Source organism: Triturus cristatus, chromosome 1_2 (genome assembly GCF_964204655.1).
Source record: "Triturus cristatus chromosome 1_2, aTriCri1.1, whole genome shotgun sequence".
NCBI lineage: Eukaryota > Metazoa > Chordata > Amphibia > Caudata > Salamandridae > Triturus > Triturus cristatus.
The window spans coordinates 953958818-953977768 of NC_140580.1; the positions used below are offsets into that span (position 1 = coordinate 953958818).

General features: G+C 43.9%; 1 protein-coding gene across 14 annotated transcripts in view; it reads left to right on the forward strand.

Moving 5' to 3' along the window:
* The window catches only part of ZNF618 (zinc finger protein 618), a 1018163-nt gene that overhangs the window by 881923 nt on the left and 117289 nt on the right, over window positions 1-18951 (forward strand). For all 14 annotated transcript variants that reach the window (XM_085610043.1, XM_085610045.1, XM_085609994.1 and 11 more), the window contains one exon: window positions 8433-8483. In XM_085610043.1, coding sequence (XP_085466169.1) covers window positions 8433-8483 — 51 coding nt within the window. The remainder of the gene's footprint in view (window positions 1-8432; window positions 8484-18951) is intronic.

Genomic DNA, 18951 nt, shown 5'->3' on the forward strand with positions numbered 1-18951 from the left:
GCTGGGAAATTGTTTGGCATGCTTGTTATGATCCTTGACAATTGGATGGTAAAGTGCCCCATCTGCATCTACTCTATTTTTTCAAGAAAATTGTTGCAAATGTATGATGTAAAACCCACTATTTGAATCACTGTTTTTCAAGATGTGCTTGTGGGGGGAGAACCTTCCCTCCCCAATCTTCCATTTTCAGTTCGGGTTCGCTTGTTGCGCATTACAGTCGTATCTAACATTTTCTGCCCTACTATTTTTTAAATCCACCAGCCACCACTGGACAGGGGGCGAGTGTCTGAAAAGTTTCAGCACTCCGTCCATCATTTTCTTGTGTTTGCTCCCAATATAATGACATTCAATGTTAAGGCACGCCCAATATAAATACAGCTATAAAATGACTCCCAATTTAATGACTGAAGTAGCAAATGATGTTCTGTGGGGTCAGCCTTGTGCAAGTACGGGGGTAGTGTGTGCTGTTCGCCCTCACAGCTTTCTAAAACCTGTTGGGAGTATATAGCTTCCTTCTACTTTGCTCATGGGTGAAGAGGTGGATTTTGCCACATCACCTTGTTCTAGGACGTGGAAGAGGAATGTTTTAGTTTCTTTCTTAAATTTGCGGCTGTTATCAGCTGCCACGGTCTTCATGTCCCTTAGTTGTGCCGATTCACAATTGAACTTGAGTGTTCCATGTCCCACCAAAGGATGTGAGGCACTGTGGACAACCTGTGGGCTGTGAGAAAACCCATGCTAAATTTACAAGTCAAGTTTTGAGGGACTTAATTTTTTTTATACGTTATTTGTAATGTTTTTAACTTGCAGATCAAAAGAAACCATCTGACTTCGGTATACTGCAGAGGAGACATACAAGAAAAGGAGGCGGGGAGGAGATGGTGGAGAGGTTGCTGGTGTCCATCCTCTATATATGGATGGACCAATTAATGAAGTATCATCAGTTGAAGTCATGTCAGTGGGAGGCTCTAGTTTGTGAATGTTATCGTCTTCATTGAACTCCCAACGTCTCTTCAGAATCTGTGCCCTCATTTTCTGAATATCCCGATATTCTGTGAAATTAATAACCCCTTTTGTCGAAAGTGAGTGGTATAGTTGTTGGAGTGGGCGGAGTCAGGAGGGCACTGGAAGAGGAGGGGAGACGACAGGAAAGGGCAGATAGTGTAGGGACAGGGACCGAGTCAGAAGCATGGAATAAAGCTCATCATAAAATCATATTGAGTGTCTGTTATTCTTGGCCCTGGACACGACAACTGGCGACGAGGGTGGGATGCTGCAGCCCAGCGCCCCTGAAGCATCAATGGAAGTGTCCCTGTCCCTACGAAGGAATGCACGTTTGAATTAGAGCGCTGGTTCGTGCCGAATTGAGAGTCGCCTCGGAGGCGTGCAAGCTGACACGCGAGTGACGAGGCGAGAGCGGGAGCCCACCCCGACTCTGCTGGCTGCGCTGATGATCGAGCGGTGCCTGAGGTCGTACTGAAGCCTCGTGGAAGAGTTTGGCAGAAGGAGCGCCGTTGCGCATTAAAACGAAACCTCACCCCCGATGCGTGAGAAACGGCAAGCGCGCAAAGGAAAACGTCGGGAGCCCACTCCGAGCCTTCCTTGCCAGGTGAAATACCCCGAATTGTGCGTGAAGCACGGCTAGTGTGCTGACACATGTAGAAGTGACTGCGGGAGTGCTGAGTGAAGCGTGGCGAGCCTGAAAAGAATTGCAACAAAGACCTCGTGGGAGTGAGAGGCCCTGTGTAGCGGCCATCTTAGAGTCAGGCGGCTCCTGGAAGACATCCCTATGAAGTCCATGGGGCGGCCATCTTGAAGTCAGGCAAGAAACAAACAAGCATTGACTAACAAAAGAAAAAAAAACTTTAATTAAATTAATTAAACAAACACCAGTTCAGGCAAACAAGAAACAAACAAGCACGTGCACAGACAAGACGAAATCAGGAGTGTGGTGCCAAGATGTCGAACCATAATTCTCCGCAAAGAAATGAAGTCAAACCAATTATGACGGGAGTGTCACATTTGCGCCCACCAGAACCGTTAGCGCTCACGACTGGAGGGAGCATGGGTCCCAGATGGCAGGAATGGCTCGAGGACTTTGAGGATTACATCAAGGGATCAAAAGTGACAGAGAATGAAGACAAAGTGATCGCGCTGCGCAACCTGGTGGGTAAAGAAATTAGCAAGCTAATCAAAGAACTGCCAAGGGCAGACACAGGAACATATGATAAAGTGAGAGATGCTCTAAACAAGAAGTTTCTACATAAAAGAAATGTGGACTATGAACGATATGCTTTTCACCAAGCCCGTCAAGGGAAAGAGGAAGTGATGAGCACCTTCATAACGAGACTACGTCGATTGTCCAGGTATTGTGAATTTGATGCGTTCTCAACGGATGATGCCATCAGATCACAAATAATTGATGGCTGTCAGTCTGAGACACTGAGAAGGAGACTATTAAGGAAGAGTCACAACCTGGAGGAGATAGAGGAAATGACCCGAGTCTATGATCAAGCCGAGGAGCAAGCTAAGAGCATGGAGACCGGGCGCCAGGAGAGACGAGAGCAAGTATGTCGAGTGCAAGACAGTCGTAGTCGCAGATATTCGAAGGAGCGATGGCACCCATCCCGACCATCCTCTCGCCAGCAACACACGGAGCGCAGGAGGCATGAGTCAAGCAGAAGAGACAAGAAACAAGACAGGGGACGGAAATGCTATTGGTGCAGGTATGACTTCCCGCACAGAGAGGCCTGTCCAGCCATGGGTCAGCAATGTCGAAAATGTGGACGAACAAATCATTTTGAAGCAATGTGTGGAGAATATCGCAGGGAAAGAAAGAACGAAGAAACGAGGCCAACTCGCTCTGACACCAGACAACACCATGTGAAAGACGTACAAGATCGGCCGAAATCGTCCTCTAGCTCTTCACATTCTAGCAGAGATTCAAGGAGGTCTCAATGGGTGAGGAGGTCGACGTCCAGGGACTCTCGATCAGGCTCCTGTGAATCAGAATACACCATTGAATACGCCAGTATGGTCGCCGATCCGGACCAACTCAAAAAATACCCGAGACTGAACATAAGAGTAGGAAATCACGCCACGCAGTTTGTTCTGGACAGTGGAGCATCACTGAATTATATCCCGGTAACGGAATACAAAAAAATGAAGCCACCGCCGCCTCTGTGCCCCGCGTATGTCAGGGTATTTACCTGGATGTCAAAGAAGCCACTTCCCTGTCTAGGGAAGTTCGCAACCACTCTCAGACACCAGAATATGTCTGTGTCAGCATTCATACATGTAATCGATGGCCCGGAAGCCGATTGTCTTCTCAGCTTACCAACGGCGGAGCGACTTCGTTTGGTTGAGATTCTATACCGGGTCAGTGGTGACCACGACATTTTAAATAAATTCCCCAGGCTGTTCACCGGGCTGGGAAAGATGAACAAATGTCAAGTTCAACTTCACATTAACGATCAGATAAGACCTGTAGCACAACATCCCAGGCGAGTGCCTTTCCACCTTCAGCAAGCGGTGGAGGATGAACTTCAAGAACTATTAGCATCCGACATCATTGAGCGGACCGACGGCCCCACCCGTGGGTGTCACCTGTAGTCATTGTGCCAAAGAAAGGCACCTCTGGGAAGGTGTGGCTATGTGTTGACATGCGGCTTCCTAATACTGCAATTGAAAGGGAACGTCATCGCGGGCCTCACTTGAGTGACATGATCTCTGCATTAAATGGTGCCCGGGTATTCTCGAAACTAGACGTAAACAAGGGATACCATCAGTTGGAGTTGCATGAAAAATCGAGGTATATAACAACATTTGCAACTCACCTGGGTTTGTTTCGATACAAGCGGTTGAGTTTTGGCATTTCCTCGGCTGCGGAGATCTTTCAAGAGGCCATACGTCAGACCATACAACACATACCCAACACACTGAACTATAGCGATGATATTCTTGTGTATGGGTCAAATGTTCAAGAACATGATAAGGCCCTCGATCGGGTATGTCATGCCCTCCTGGAAGCTAATCTAACTCTAAACAAAGATAAGTGCGAATTCCATCAATCCACTCTCAAATTCTTTGGACATGTGTTCTCCGGAGCGGGAATGAAGCCTGACCCTGAAAAAGTGATGGCCCTAAACGACACCAAGAGTCCCCAAGATGTCAGTGACATTCGTTCATTTCTGGGTATGGCCAGTTATTGTGCCAGATACATCAAGGACTATGCCACAATTAGCCATCCCCTCAGAACTCTCACAAAGCAAGGACAACCTTTTGACTGGACCCCTCGGTGTGAGCAGGCATTCCAAGACATCAAACGTGCTGTTGAGTCGGCCGACAATTTTGCGTATTTCAACCCCAAACGGAAGACAGAAATAACTGTAGATGCTAGCCCGGTGGGCCTGGGTGCAATTTTGGCTCAGTACGATAATGATGGTGATCAGTGTCATATTGTAGCGTATGCGAGTCGCAGCTTGTCAGACACCGAGAAGGCTTATTCTCAACCAGAGAAAGAGAGTCTGGCGGTTGTCTGGGCCTGCGAACATTTCCATGTCTTCATCTATGGCAAGCATTTTACAATGGTGACTGATCATCAGACGCTTGTCACCATATTCGGAAATCCCAGGCCGAAGATGCCACCTCGGATTGAGCGATGGGGTTTGCGGTTACAGGAATATACTTACACGATACTGCACAAGCCGGGAAAATCAGCAAATCCGGCTGACTACATGTCACGCCACCCGCAATCAGCGACGGCGTCACGAGTGTCAATGGCTGAGGAATATATCCACTTTGTTGTGGGCCACGCTCAACCACCAGCGGTTCCCCTGGACGCCATTCAAGAGGCCACTGCGCAGGATGTCATTCTGCAGAAAGTACTCCGCCGACTGCAGACCAATAGGTGGAGACACGACAGTGAGGAGGAAGGGAAGGATCCCGCAATTAGACAAGAACTGCAAGCTTTCCGACATGTGAGTGAGGAGCTCTCTGCCACCTCGGAAGGTCTTCTGCTGAGGGACCAAAGGATTGTCATTCCGACGCAACTACGGCAGGGCATCATTAATCTCGCTCATGAAGGTCATCGAGGAGTGGTTGCAACTAAGAGAGCTCTTAGAGAGCGAGTGTGGTTCCCACTGTTGGATCAGATGGTGGAACTCACTCTCAAAGACTGTCCCCAATGCCAACTCGTCAGTCAAGGAGTTCCCCCAGCTCCTTTGCAAATGACAAAACTGCCCAGTGGCGTGTGCCAAGAACTTGCCATGGACTGTTACGGACCTCTTCAATCAGGAAAGTACGTCCTGGCAATTATGGACGAATATTCAAGGTTTCCAATAGCCCAATTCGTATCGTCCACCAGTGCATCAAGCACCATTGCGGTGTTGGATGAAGTGTTTGCGGCGTGGGGTATTCCCACAGGACTCAAGACAGACAATGGCCCTCCTTTTAATGGACATGAGTTTGGTGAATTTGCGAGACATCTGAATTTCACGCATCGTAAAGTCACGCCCCTATGGCCGCAGGCCAATGGTACCATTGAAAGATTCATGGCCACTCTAAAGAAGACATTTCAACAAGCGACAGTCGAGAAAAAGGATCTTCAAGTGGATCTCAATGAAGTCCTAAGGCTTATAGAACAACCCCGCATGCCATCACAGGAAAATGCCCTGCCACCTTAATGCTAGGTCGATTAATCAGGACCCGGATACCCACCTGGGAAGGCGCTCTGAGAGCGGTCTCACCTGCTCGTATTCATCAAGAGGTCATGTCAGCTGACCATAGTGGATAGGACAAAATGAAATCATACGCGGACGCCCGAAGGAGAGCGAGATCACCATCCATACATGAAGGGGGCTGTGTCATAGTCAAACAGGAACAGCAAAGGAAAACGGACTGTAAGTTCAGAGCCGAGCCTCTGACGATCACTCAGAAAAAGGGTACCATGGTGACCGCAGAGTCTGACAGCCGGAGAGTTACCAGAAACGTATCACATTTTCAGAAATGCACTCCAGTCATGAGAGAGTCGCTCCAGAAGATGGTGGGGCACTAAGGGAGAGAAGGAAGAGAACAACCTGCAGTGGCTGTCGAGAGTCAGTGTCCTGATACTCACGGAGAACTTGAGTTGGAAGCAGGAACAATGTCACTCCGACCGCGACGGGACATTCGCAGGCCGAAACGACTAATTGAAGAACTATAAGTCAGTCATTTCATTTTGGCAAAAAAGGGGAAGATGTCGAAAGTGAGTGGTATAGTTGTTGGAGTGGGCGGAGTCAGGAGGGCACGGGAAGAGGAGGGGAGACGACAGGAAAGGGCAGATAGTGTATGGACAGGGACCGAGTCAGAAGCATGGAATAAAGCTCATCATAAAATCATATTGAGTGTCTGTTATTCTTGGCCCTGGACACGACCCCTTTCACACCAGTTCAGAGCCATGTTGCCCCCCTATTTGACTCTTGAGATAGATTTTTAATATCATTTCAAATGTGAGCATTTTGTTTGGCAAGCTTGCAGGTAATTTCTGCATAGGATAGATCTGCCAAGTCTTTGTCTACCATAAACTCAATGGGGGTGATGTTTTTTGCTTCCAACAGTGGGCCAATGTTATTCTGCCTGCTAGGAGGAAATATGTAATGAATGCCCCCGTGTGTGAGTGTATAGTATTAACCATGTCTTCCTGCGGGTGGTCTGAGGGTATTACGTCTGGATCGAGCGGAATATGGATCCTCATTATGTCTTTTATGAGGTTCAGCAAGGATGCCAAATACGAGTTTAATCTGAGGACAAGACCACCAAGTATGCCCCACTGGGCCCCTTGATTGATACTCCATCCATTGCATATCAGAGCAACTAAACTTAACCCTAATTCTGAACGTAGTCACATACCACCTGCTGAGTACCTTGTAGATGCTCTCGTATTTAGTGTAGGTAGAATCTGTTCCCACTCTTAGTTAAAAACAAAATTGATTGTAGAGTGAGCTCTATTCACCAGAGAGAAAAATTTGTAATCTTTCCCCTTGTGTTTATGTTGCAGGCGCCAAGCCTCAAAAAGACTTAAAGAGCAGATGCCTTTCAAAATTGCCTTTGGTGTGCGCAGGGTTTAGCCCGTCTTTGAACTGATCTGTCTAGAAAATTGTCAAAAACTGTGTTAAAATCTCATTTGATTATCAATAAGTCTTTGGCCACATATTGAAAAATCGGGATCTCTCTGTCCTGTAAATGGTCTCTAATGCCTTTCATTCTACCTGATTGGTCTCGTAAGATGGTGTCGAGATGGAAAGCTAGATTCCCACCAGAACAATATAGCCAAGCCCTTTGTTTTATTTGCTGCATGGGAGTGATATTGATGAAAATAACCAATAAGATTTGAGTCGGGTGCATCTTTCTATGTTGGGTCTCCCCTTTAATTGGACTATATCAACATGCAATTCCTTTAATATTGAATTTCTTTCAGTCGGGGAATTTACGTCCTGGACACAGTATTTTGAGAATGCCACTGTGAGGCTTGGGTTTACTTGATACCAAATCTCAAACGTATCTCCGCTGTGAAGCCTTCTAAGACTGAAACACTTGACGCACTGCTGGGTATGCTCAAGCACTCTTAACGGAACCCATTAACCTGCATCATGGTCCTCCAAAAGTCCTCATACCGCACAGTGACCCGCCCCTCCCCCAACCCCCCTCCACCTCCCAGAATACTGTTCCAAAACTAAATTATAAACAGTTAACAGTATATGAACAACATCCTAAAATGTAGCAGCCTCAGAACATAAGACCTGCGGTCTATAAAGACATTCAAAAACACAGTTGGGAAGGTATGGCAGCATCCAAGGCCCCCTGGTTGCGGGGCTTCGACAGGGAAATCTTCAAAGGCGCCTCAATCGGAAGGGGCTATCTTTGAACAGTGATTTTATCGATGGAGGACCTCATAGGAAAAAAAAGGTGTAAGGGAGCAATTTGAAAATCCGAAGGGGGTTTCAAATGAGTGGAGAGCATAGGGTACGCTAGGTGCAAGTAGTTGAAGATGAACTGCGGGAGTCGGGCATCGAGCATCTTCCAAGGTTGCTGAGCACACTTTCCTATCTTTGTTGCATCTTAGTGCATCTTCGTTCAGAGGTGTTTCCATGGTCATGTTCGCTGGCCAGTCCACTGTTGGCATCGCCTATCGCTATGTGTGAACCCCGGATTCCCAAGATCTTACGAACCTTGTCAGGTCGTCGAACAGTGTGCTCCTTCCGATCGTATGCAAAGGATAGCTAAATTTTCAACCAATGTCCTCATCTCTACAGGACTCTCTTTTCCTTAATTGAAATTAATTATATCAGGTCTCAGACTGCATATACCTATAAGGAATTGTAATGGTATGTCAACAATAACTACACTATGTTCAACTGATCTTTTTGAGGTAAATGTATTGTTTTTTTTAATAGGAAAGGATCCTTGGACCGGTGTAGGAGAAAGTCGAACACCCAAAGTAACAGGTCAGACCCCTTTTATTCCTCTTTAGTATATACCAGTCCAAACTCTGAGAACGAATTTTTGTAGTTTACTTTAAATGACAATCATGTCCTCTATAAGACTGTCGGAGTTAGAAGGCAATAATTTAGCCATTGTGTTTTGTGACCGTTGTGACCCAGAAGCCTATGTTTTTTTGTGTTCAGGGGATCATTCAGTTGGACAATGTTGCTCACCGGTTGTCTTTAATTCATTAATATTCAATATTCATGTATGTGAAAATAAAATATGATAAACTTTAGCTTTTATTGTGAATCATTCTCATAGGACTGAAAATGTAGTCACTCTTTAAATAACCCATCTCTGAAGTGGAACCCACAGAAAAGTCAGAACTTATTTTTCCATCATGAGATACTCATTAATATTTATAACCACTGAAACCTCCGCCTGAGTGCAAGGCCCTAGGAACACTTATCTGAAAAAGAAAATTCTTTGAAAGCATGAAGATGCCTATATTAATACCACATTTCCTGTTTTAATTGTATGGTTTAGCCCTCCTTTGTCATGCTCGGCTTCTACATCTCCCTTGTCTGGTGCAGTCATCAGTGTATGCCTGTTTGGGTTTTACTATTGGCAGTAGGTCCCTCCGTTCAACTGGTTATGCATCTAGAGAAAGGATGACACTATCCCACAGGAAATGTTGGATTCATCCTCTTAGGGGGAGTAGAAAGGTGAAACCAGATCAGATGCGTTTTTTCCACGAGAACAGGGAGCATTACCATTGACATTTTATTTGTTTACGGATCAGTGCACCCCAGTGCCCCTAAGCCAAAAGACATGAGAGGTGTGTCCTCTGCTGCTGATTGGCAGCATGCAGGGCAGGAACAGTGGCTGGCTGGATGCTCCAAAATGCGCATGTCAGTTTGGCCGACCGTCTTGTGATGGCGAGCCTGGTATGCTCATTGTGAAGCGCTGTGTCCTGAGCTGTCTTATACAGCTGGTGGAGAGCAAACAAAGGCCTCCAGGGCCTACAGGACCGTCCAGCCAACCCACTCCCATCAAATCCTGGCGCTTCTCTCATGATGGATCAGTTAGGGGAGTTCCACAGCAGACTTCAGTTTCAGAACACTGAGGAGGACGTGCTACAGTGGGTAAGTGCCTTTTATTTTAATTGTATTTATTGTAAATGTTAGTGCAGCTTTATTTTGGGGTTTTAGAGGGAGGGGTTGTTTTATTATGGGGGTTTGGAGGGATGGGGTATTTTAGTTTAGGCCTTTGGAGGGAGCGGGTGTTTTACCAAGGGCTTTTGGAGGAAGGGGACATTTTATTTTGTTTTTTGGGAAGTGGTGGGTCACTTCACTCACTCCACCACTTTCTAAGGTTACAGCCACCCCTGAACCAGATACAGGTTTGCGTTTTCTTCAAGTCATGGACGCAGCAAATGGTCCCTATCCAGGGACCTTTTCTGTCCTGCATGAAGGTCGCTCCCAGTAGCCCTGCACAAGTAGTGCGAGTAATTCGAGGCAGCATCCAGATCTAGTTGGTAAGGTCCTAGGAAGGTGTGTCGATAGAGCTTCCGGTTAGAGACTACCCCTCATCAAAAATATACACTTTAGTAGAATGAAACAAAATAAATGTAGAAGTATTAATAACGGAGTTCTAGAGTGAATATAATGCAAAGTAGATGTATTACAGAACTATTACTAAATGTGGTACAGAGAAAAATGTATATTTGCCATGAAGGCCCAAATACAGAAATACAATGTCATAAAACTCAGCCCCAATCAGACAAGTCTAGGCAAAACGCCAAGAGTCGAACTCATAAATAGTACTTACAGCTTCCCCATAAGAAATTCTAAGACAAATGGACAGAGTTTGAGGAGCAAAATGAAAAGACACCAAAGCAGCAGCCAATGCAATAGCAGCCCTAAAGACAGCTATAAAAGGACCCCTGCAATTCATAAACTCAAGGATTTTTATGCACAATTTACAGAAGTTAATAATGGATTGCACAAATTCAGCATCGTACATTCATGGTTAGGGTCACACTGGCAAATCGGAAACCGCATTGTAATATTTTAAATCTTTAGTAGTAACCCATTTCTTAAGGAAAGAGAAATCTTCCTCAGCAGCTGCACTCCAAAGATGTTCACCACAAAATTAAACATTTCTTAAACAATGTCTCATAAAATTAGCATGCCCAGAACATAACTTGCAGCAGAGGTTCGTGAATATGATACTTTGGGTACACGATGAAAGCTTCATTCACAATACACATTTCTTAACATAGTTGTTCATCTTTGAATCTTTGACGTCATTCAGCGGTAACAAGAGGGTAGATGGTTTGCTGCAGGACAGTGATTGGGAGGAGAAAGAGCAGGAGCAAGATGAGCAGAACACCAGAAATTGAATCCATATTAAAATTAATGGTGCATAACACAATCAAAGCTGACATACCTACTTTGCAGTATTAATTACATTTCAAAACGACATAGTAAATTTGTTTCAGGTGCACCATCATTAGTTCATCGGTTAAGGCTATGCATTATTAAAGCCATCTATTTTCATAAATAAGTTTCAGCCGATATTTAGACTTTTTTTTAGAAAGCTACTACAAAGCCTATTATCTCTTAGTGGTTCCTCAAGTTACTGTCTCAAACTCACAAAACCTGTTTAGCACTGGGCTCTTCTGGCACTCTTGTGGTATAGAACTACTTGGTGTATCAGTTTGTTTAGAGTGAAAAGGCTACTGAGCTGGTGAGTAAAATACCTCTTTAAAAAAAGCAAATGAATGAGGCTAATGTACACAGGCTGATTTTCCTCCATGTAGTACAAATGATACAAGACTTGCAGGCACCAAGAAGTATCACCCATTGCTCTGTCCACTTCTCTGGGTATCTGCCCTGAAGAATCGTGTTGTGCATTGCTCATTTTATTGTAGCTAGGTGTATCTCACACCATATCACTCATCTCTCTTAGCTCCCACACGCAATTGTTTTCTCATCTATTCTCTTGGATGTTGCTCACTTAGGTGTGTAATAGGTTGATTTTCCTCTTTAAAGTATCCCTCTAAATGTTGACCTCACCCTTGATCCTTTGAAAATATAGGGCACATTCTTCAGGATAATGGTATAATTTGGGGGGGTTTAAAGTACTTTGATTCCTTAATAAACATCCGCATGGAAAAGCTTTCCTCTTGAATACCTATCTTGAGAATTGGTTTAGTCTTTCTTCCCTTTTTTGATTCCTGTCCTTTGCTATTAGGTGGCCCCTTCTGCCTTGATTTGTTCTTAGTTGTGTTCCAAGTTGTTTAGTCCCTAGAACATCTATTTTTATTGAGCTATAGACCTTGAGATAAGATTCTAGGAAGCACTGTCTAATTGCATTTATTCTGCTTAATATTCACTTTCCTCAAAATGATTTTAGAAAGAGTGTCAAACTTCTCTGTGAGCTGCATCTGAAGAATCATTGCTAGTGATCCTCCTTGTTCCACTTTAAAATATTTAAGGATATGATAAAATACTGATAATGACAGTCCACCATTGGTAGCATTGTAAATATTTGCAGTAATATTACTAAAGACATTACATTGAGCAGTCTCTGGGGCATGCTTATAGGCAAGCACATTAAAGATATACTGTGCTTATCCTGTTCTGTGATAAGTGCCTCTGTAGGTAATTGTTGCATGTATTATCTTGGGGTGATTGTAGGAGCTGGAGCTCTTTGCAATGTCACTTTATAGCCTACGGCCCCAAAAGTCTGCAATATATATTGCCACATTTATCTATATGTTGATATTAGCTTCTCCAGTTACAAACTGTAGGAGTTCGAACCTGAATGTGGAGCGTATCCCGCTAAAGTGGTTGTAGATTGACCTGGCAGCAGGAGTTTACCCATTTTAAATGAGCCTAACAAATGTAAATTGCCTTTTAAATCACTGTTGATGCTCCTAGTATGTTAAGGGATTTCCCTATAAGCATATGGATACACCTCTGTCAGGTTCTGGCCTGTATTTCTAATTGTCATTAGACTGCGAGTTTGCGACACCTCTTGGTCCCCAATGAGCAAAATACTTCTGGTTAATACGGTCTCGTTTCTACCACTACAGTGTCCTCGCCACTATTATCTGTCGCCCATGTGCTTTATGTTGCAGCCACCAATTGTTACCATGGATGTTGGCGACCATAGCTGGACCTGCTCCTACTAATTTATAGTGGGAGCTTCCTTTCAATTAAGCTTATCTGAAGCTCCCATGGGAGCTAGAATATATATTGTTTTCTGTGCAAAGTACTAAGCAGACATCTCTGCTTTTGGTAAGGTTTTCACATATTTTTGTGCAGTGGCACCAAGGTTCCCAATAACACTTTGCCCCTCTTCCTTGTCACCTTTCTAAACAGTGAAGGTGTTGCATCCCACAGACTGGCCCCTGTAACTGCTTGTTAAAAAAACAAAAAACTTTGAACTCCTCCCATTCCCAGGGAAATTTAGAGGATACCCAGGGAAAATAAGAGGCTGCACGGGCCCATTCTCTTTTTCCCACCTTAGTTTGATGCAGGTTCCTGTTTGCTTTTTCCTGCCCTTGTTAGAGTTTTTACGTTAGAGTATGACCCATTTTTTCTATTTATGAAGTACTGCTTTGCTTTCACTCCTCCAAAAGAAGCAAGGGTCTCAATATATGACTCCCTGCTCTACAGGATCATTTATAAATATAATAATGTATTCTGCCTAAAGAAGACAACTAGACACGCCATAATAAGACTGTCCACTAGACGACAGTGCCCTTTTTCAAGCCTTATTAGAATGGGTGGCCAAAAATGTTTGATCTTCTAGTGTCATCTGTGGAGCAGCAGTGTTTCTTGTACAGTTTTAAATTGCAGCTCAGAAAGACCATTATATCTTAAGTACCTAAGTCTCTTCTATCTCCTCCCTTTGAGCTTCTGGAGAAGGTATCTCAGAAGGTTCTTTGCCACCAGCGAAGGAGGGAAAACAACTAGAGTTCTGAAGCAACAAACTGTACTAGTCCTGAGATTATAATGCTCAGACAAGCCTTTTCCATCACTGTGAGCTACCTCTAGTCCATGAATTGAATTGTTATGGGCCGTAGCTCCCAAACTGTGTGAAGCAGGAGTATATGTCATTGGGAAAGAAGTGGCTGAGCACAGCCTTTTAATATTGTAGGACATTATCAGTACTGCTACCTGGACCAGGTACACTGGCCTGGCCTGGCCCAGCTTATAGAAATGTTGTTGAAGCCTTATGACATAAAGCTGGAGGGTTAGAGTAATTTCAGCAGTTTCCCATTGAGCAGCAACAATGTCTTTGATCACTTTTCAACCTTATCCTCCAGAGGTACAAGACAGCATTAATTACTCAGTGACATTGAAGCGATACCTATTAAACCCCAATATTCTGTCCAGCCAGTGAAGTTTTCATATCCAGAATCACTTTTCCCCCAAGTCCCCAGCAACACAACTCAATATCACAGCCCAAGAGGAGGGGCTTTTGGGGCATAATCCAAACCATTCACTTCATGGCACTATTACTTTAGTTCAATATTAAGAAGATCAGTCCACTCCTTTGACCAAATGGATATCCTATCATTTACCATCAATAGACTCAAAATGACTGCCAGTGCCTTGTTCCTTTCAGTTAAAGAGTAAGACTTTGTTCTACCACTTCCCCAGCCATCTTCATTCAGGTCACCTATGCCTCTGCCAGCATCTTGGGAATATCTGCACAAGGTTAGGAGGTTCCTGCTTTCGGAAACAGAGTTCAGCCTATTCATGGTCCTCCAGGCCCGCCTCAGATTTGTTTTTTGTTGAGCAATGAAAACTGTTCCATTCTGTCCAGAAGGATCTAGTTAATGTGGACCTTTTTGAATTCCAGGCTTGCAAAAGTATTTCTCCTTTACACGAAATATGGACATCAACATATTATGCATCTGTTCATGGAGGACAAAATGACAGTCTGGTGGTTTTGGACTGTAGGTGATGTATCTAGGCAGATTCCCCCCCCCCTTGCAACATTTCACATGCACTCCCTGCAGTTCTTCTTGAAATAGTACTAGGATAATTGGTTAAATAAGCAGTCCTAGACTGTCCAGTAAACCCATACAGCCTCGAGATGGTGGGTCCATTGACTTGTTGGAGGGTGAGGGGGGGCTTATCTTTGTCACAGATTATGCTCTTGACCAAGTCATCAGTCTTCAAATGTGGGCTTCTCCAGTTATTTCTCTATTAATTCTTTGGAATAGCTATAGCCTTATTCTGTTAGCCTTTGCATATTACCTTCCTAACCCTTTCAAGGCTCAAAAGACTTTAAAAAGGGCATGAGCAGGTATCTACTCATTTTGTTATGCATTGTTGGAAGAATGTTGGTTGAGGTGTTGCCTATAGGTGCCATATATTGGCATTGTGTGTGAGGTTTGAAAGTATACTCTGGTATTGCAGCCGACATAGGTTGAGCTCAGTTAAAGTTATCTTTTAGGAAACAGCCATGCCTTTTTCTTCCTAAACTCTAGGTCATTGCAGATAATACTTATTTTTCCCAGAAGCCTGTTTCAGAATTTGTCTATACAATTAAATATCCAAACCCTAGAGGGTTCATTGGAAGTCATAGTTGATCAGGTGCAGGGCTGGTCTGGATCTAAGGCTTCTACTATTAGAGTCTGAGTTAAGATTGTAGGAAAATAGGATTGCGCAGTGAGAGATGATGAGAACTTTAAATGAGATACTCCTTGCCAATGATAACTGATGGCATCTTTGCACTGAGGACAGAGATAAAGTAGCACTGTTGACTTTAGTCCTTCTATAGCTGGCACATTTTGGATTTGTTGCAGTTAGCTGACTAGTTTGTTGAGGGGTCAAATACAGATACCATAATCATAGTTGAGGAGGGCAGACCTAGAACTCTTGCAGACTTGACCCAGGGGAGGGAATATACGGTGTAGGACTTTCAACATGTAGAGGCCGTTTTGGTCACTTGGTTAATCTGATGTTGGAATGAGAAGTTAGTGTGCACAATCATGCCCAAGTGATCAGTTGGAAGTTCAATTTCCTTATGGCAGTGTTGCAATTATATTTTTTGTTAGCTCCACAAGTAAGTACTTGTCTTTTTAAGGATGTGCGCTTCAAGTTATTGTAGACTACCCAGATCCAGATATTTACTCCCTGTATACTTAGGTTAAGCCCTAAAGTATCCAGATCTGAAGGGGTTTTGTGTTACCTGATTTGGTTATCAGCGGATAGCAGTAGTTGATAAGCTTGAAGGAATTGATAAACTCTCATCTTGAGAACAGATATACTTTGATGATGTGGGGTGTGGTCATTGAGCCTTGCAGGAAAGTATACCATGTGGGTAAATGGTGGAAATAGTTGCCTTAAATTTGTTTGGCACTTTCTTTCTCATGCTAACTGATCATCAGTGCCAAAGACTGGCACCAGGTCAAACAGAAGCAAGGCTCTGGTGATGATAGAATCAACGGCATTCTTGCATTCATCCGAGGGTGGAATTGGCTCAGATTGAATGTCCACTCTGGGACAGGAATTTAATATCTTGTTATTTTGCTTGAGAAAATGAGAAATGTCAATAAAATAATTGTTTTCCATGAGCTTCCTCTGAAATATTCCGTTTGGTACTGGAATGCTGTTTGCCAGGTCTAAGAGATCTAAATATTGTACCTTTAATATTGGTTAAATGTACAATGGGTTTAGTTCACTGGGGACTCTGATTGAGAGGGGTGAGTTAATGTTGTTCCCACCAGTACAGTACAGGCAATTCTAGGAGGGAGTATTCTTAAGTATATTTAGGAAGCACAAGTAAGTTGGTGATCTAGTGATATTAGTCGATTTAATTGTCAGTAGTGTCTTTTATGGAAAGAGTGTTGAGTTTTGACTTAATAGGTTTGGGGCTAGGATTCATTGGTTTCAATTGGAAATGATCCACCATGATTGTATTCTCTTTGATGAAGTGAGTTGTCAGCTCACACTGTCTGGATTGGTGTGTGCCTCAGGAGCTATGCCTCATAAACGTCGATGGAAAGGTTTAATGGTCAGGGCAAAGATTCAGAAGTCGAGGCTTAAAGAGACAGACTTGCTGTAATGTTACCTGTTTACTTGCCAGCCTAGTGAGGGCCCCACATTTACAAAAACCTCTCTTTCTTACCAGTAAGATGTATCAAAATAACTGGTTTGTCACAGTTCTTTCTTGTCAATGACTGGAGCAGTCTAGCTTGATTATATTTGAATTCTACTTTTTATCCCTGTTCACAACTATGTGTGAGACCCACAAAGTGGGTCTCGCAAGGACTACGGTGGACAGATTTTAATACTGTGAATATATTGGAGTGCTCACTGGAGGGATGGGATGCTGGCCAAATGTGGTACTGGACTGAATGACCCACATGAGCAGATCAACATCACACAAATCAGCTTATTAGCAGCTCAGCTTTGTACCTTCAGTCGGTGGGCTCTGAATAGTGGAGAGTGATTGGCACTGGAATATTCTGGTTCTGTCCACAAACAAGCGTGGTGCCAAGGATCTGTATAGAGACTGGAGACTGTGTGTCGCATACATCCAATGCTCAACATGGGTGAAGGTGATAAACGACAATCCTAACTGATGTTCCAGGACAAAAGAGAGCAGCAGATGCCCAGCAATGTGGGAACAAGAGGAATTAGAGAGGGCTGGTGGACTGGTTCTAAAGCAGGATAAAAACCATAATTCTAGTGCTGAAGCCTGGCATTGGCACAAAACGCAAAGCCTTAACATGGGAGGATGAACACTTTAGGTCAAACTTTATAAGTAAGGTGATCGGATTGGCAAGCAGAGCAGCAAATTCCAATGTTGAGTGTGATGTCATGGAGATTCGTCCGCACACTGAAATAATGGATATTGCAATTACAGGCAATGATGGAGTATTTGCAAAGACTCCAGGAGAAATAGCATCCATATTCAAGGGAGAGTAGACAAGAAATGGAAGGGAAGCATGAAACAATTTGTGGCAAAATAGTTCCGTTTTTTTTTTTTCAAAGGTGATCGTTTTGAGCTGCTAATTTCTTTATTGAAAGGTTGCATTTGTCTTTGGTGGCAGTATCCGCCCTGGCAAACCTCTAAGCAAAGTACAGCACAGCTCCTGACTTTGTTCATATAGTGCTACTGCTTACCTGAGCGAAAGGAGCACTGCAGTATGAAGTGTTCAAAACTTTGAGTTTTCTAGACTTAATGTTGACAGTACTGGCATCTCAGTAAGCATTTCTGAAATCGAAGCTAATGCTATGGGACAAAGAGATTAAATATGCTAATGCCCAACCTTGGAAGTTCCTTATTGATGTTGAGGAGAAGTCACATTTCTTCAGGGCAGTTGAGCATACAATGGACTTTATGGTTCACCGCACTTAAGGCTGCAGTGGTAATGCTACTTCATATAAGAGTTGCTGAAAAACAAATGGCATCCAACGATTACAGGCAGATGATCCAGACCCTTGATAGCTGGAGGGTGAATAGGTTGCATTTGAGTTTTGCGAAAAAGTAGGTGTTGTGTTCTATTGTAGCTTCGGGTTCCTTGCTCAGTGTTGATGTGATGTGGGACCTGGAGCAGTCACCAGATTTCACCATGTGATGTCTGGTCTAACTATTTGTATAACACTTTCTACATCCTGGCTCCCTGCTCTGTGTTATTCAACATAATACCAATTGGCAACCAGGATGGGATCTGACTGACCCTATCGTTCCCAACCAGCACCTGTACGGCATTTCAAGGTCCAGGTATTAAACCTCATCACAAGCAGCATTCTCTTGTTTTAAGCTAAGTGAGGGAAGAGCACCTGTTACTTATCAATGGTAAGCTGCTGGCAAGTTAAGTGGAACTAATCATAATTATTAGATTGCCCTCGACAATTTAAGTGATATGCACCTCAAAAGAATCAGCACACTCCTGTTTTTGCCTGGCCATCACACAGTGTTCTCCTTGAGCATTGCCCGTTGTCATGAGCCTTTATAGGCCCAACGCGTCTCTTCTCTTACCATCTGCACGTGGCATTGTTATAGTGCATTCCTGAGGGCTGCTGGCCTTCACAAGCCTCTGTGGGTGGCGGCGAGCTTTACTTCTCGTTCTACATCATTCAGTAAACGCCACCTGCTACCAATTAGTGAACCTGATGCTCAGGCCCACTTATCTACTTGCTGGCCTCTGCTGTTCCAGTCCCCTCTTCGAGGAAGTATTTAATACGGCTCAGTGGCTGTTTGCTGATTAACCCAGATACGAGTAACTGTCCATACTATTCTCTGATTGGCCTAGATACAACTCTTTGTGCTGCAAATTTGGCATCTGTTCGCTGATTGGTTCATTCAGGGATGATTGACGTTAATTACAACTAGAGCTTAAAAGGTAACCCTGTTGGTGCACTTTTCATGCCATTGCTACATAGGTAGAGTTCACCTTCCAAATATCATGCAGAATGCTAATATATCCATAGCTTTTCTTGCAGAACCAGG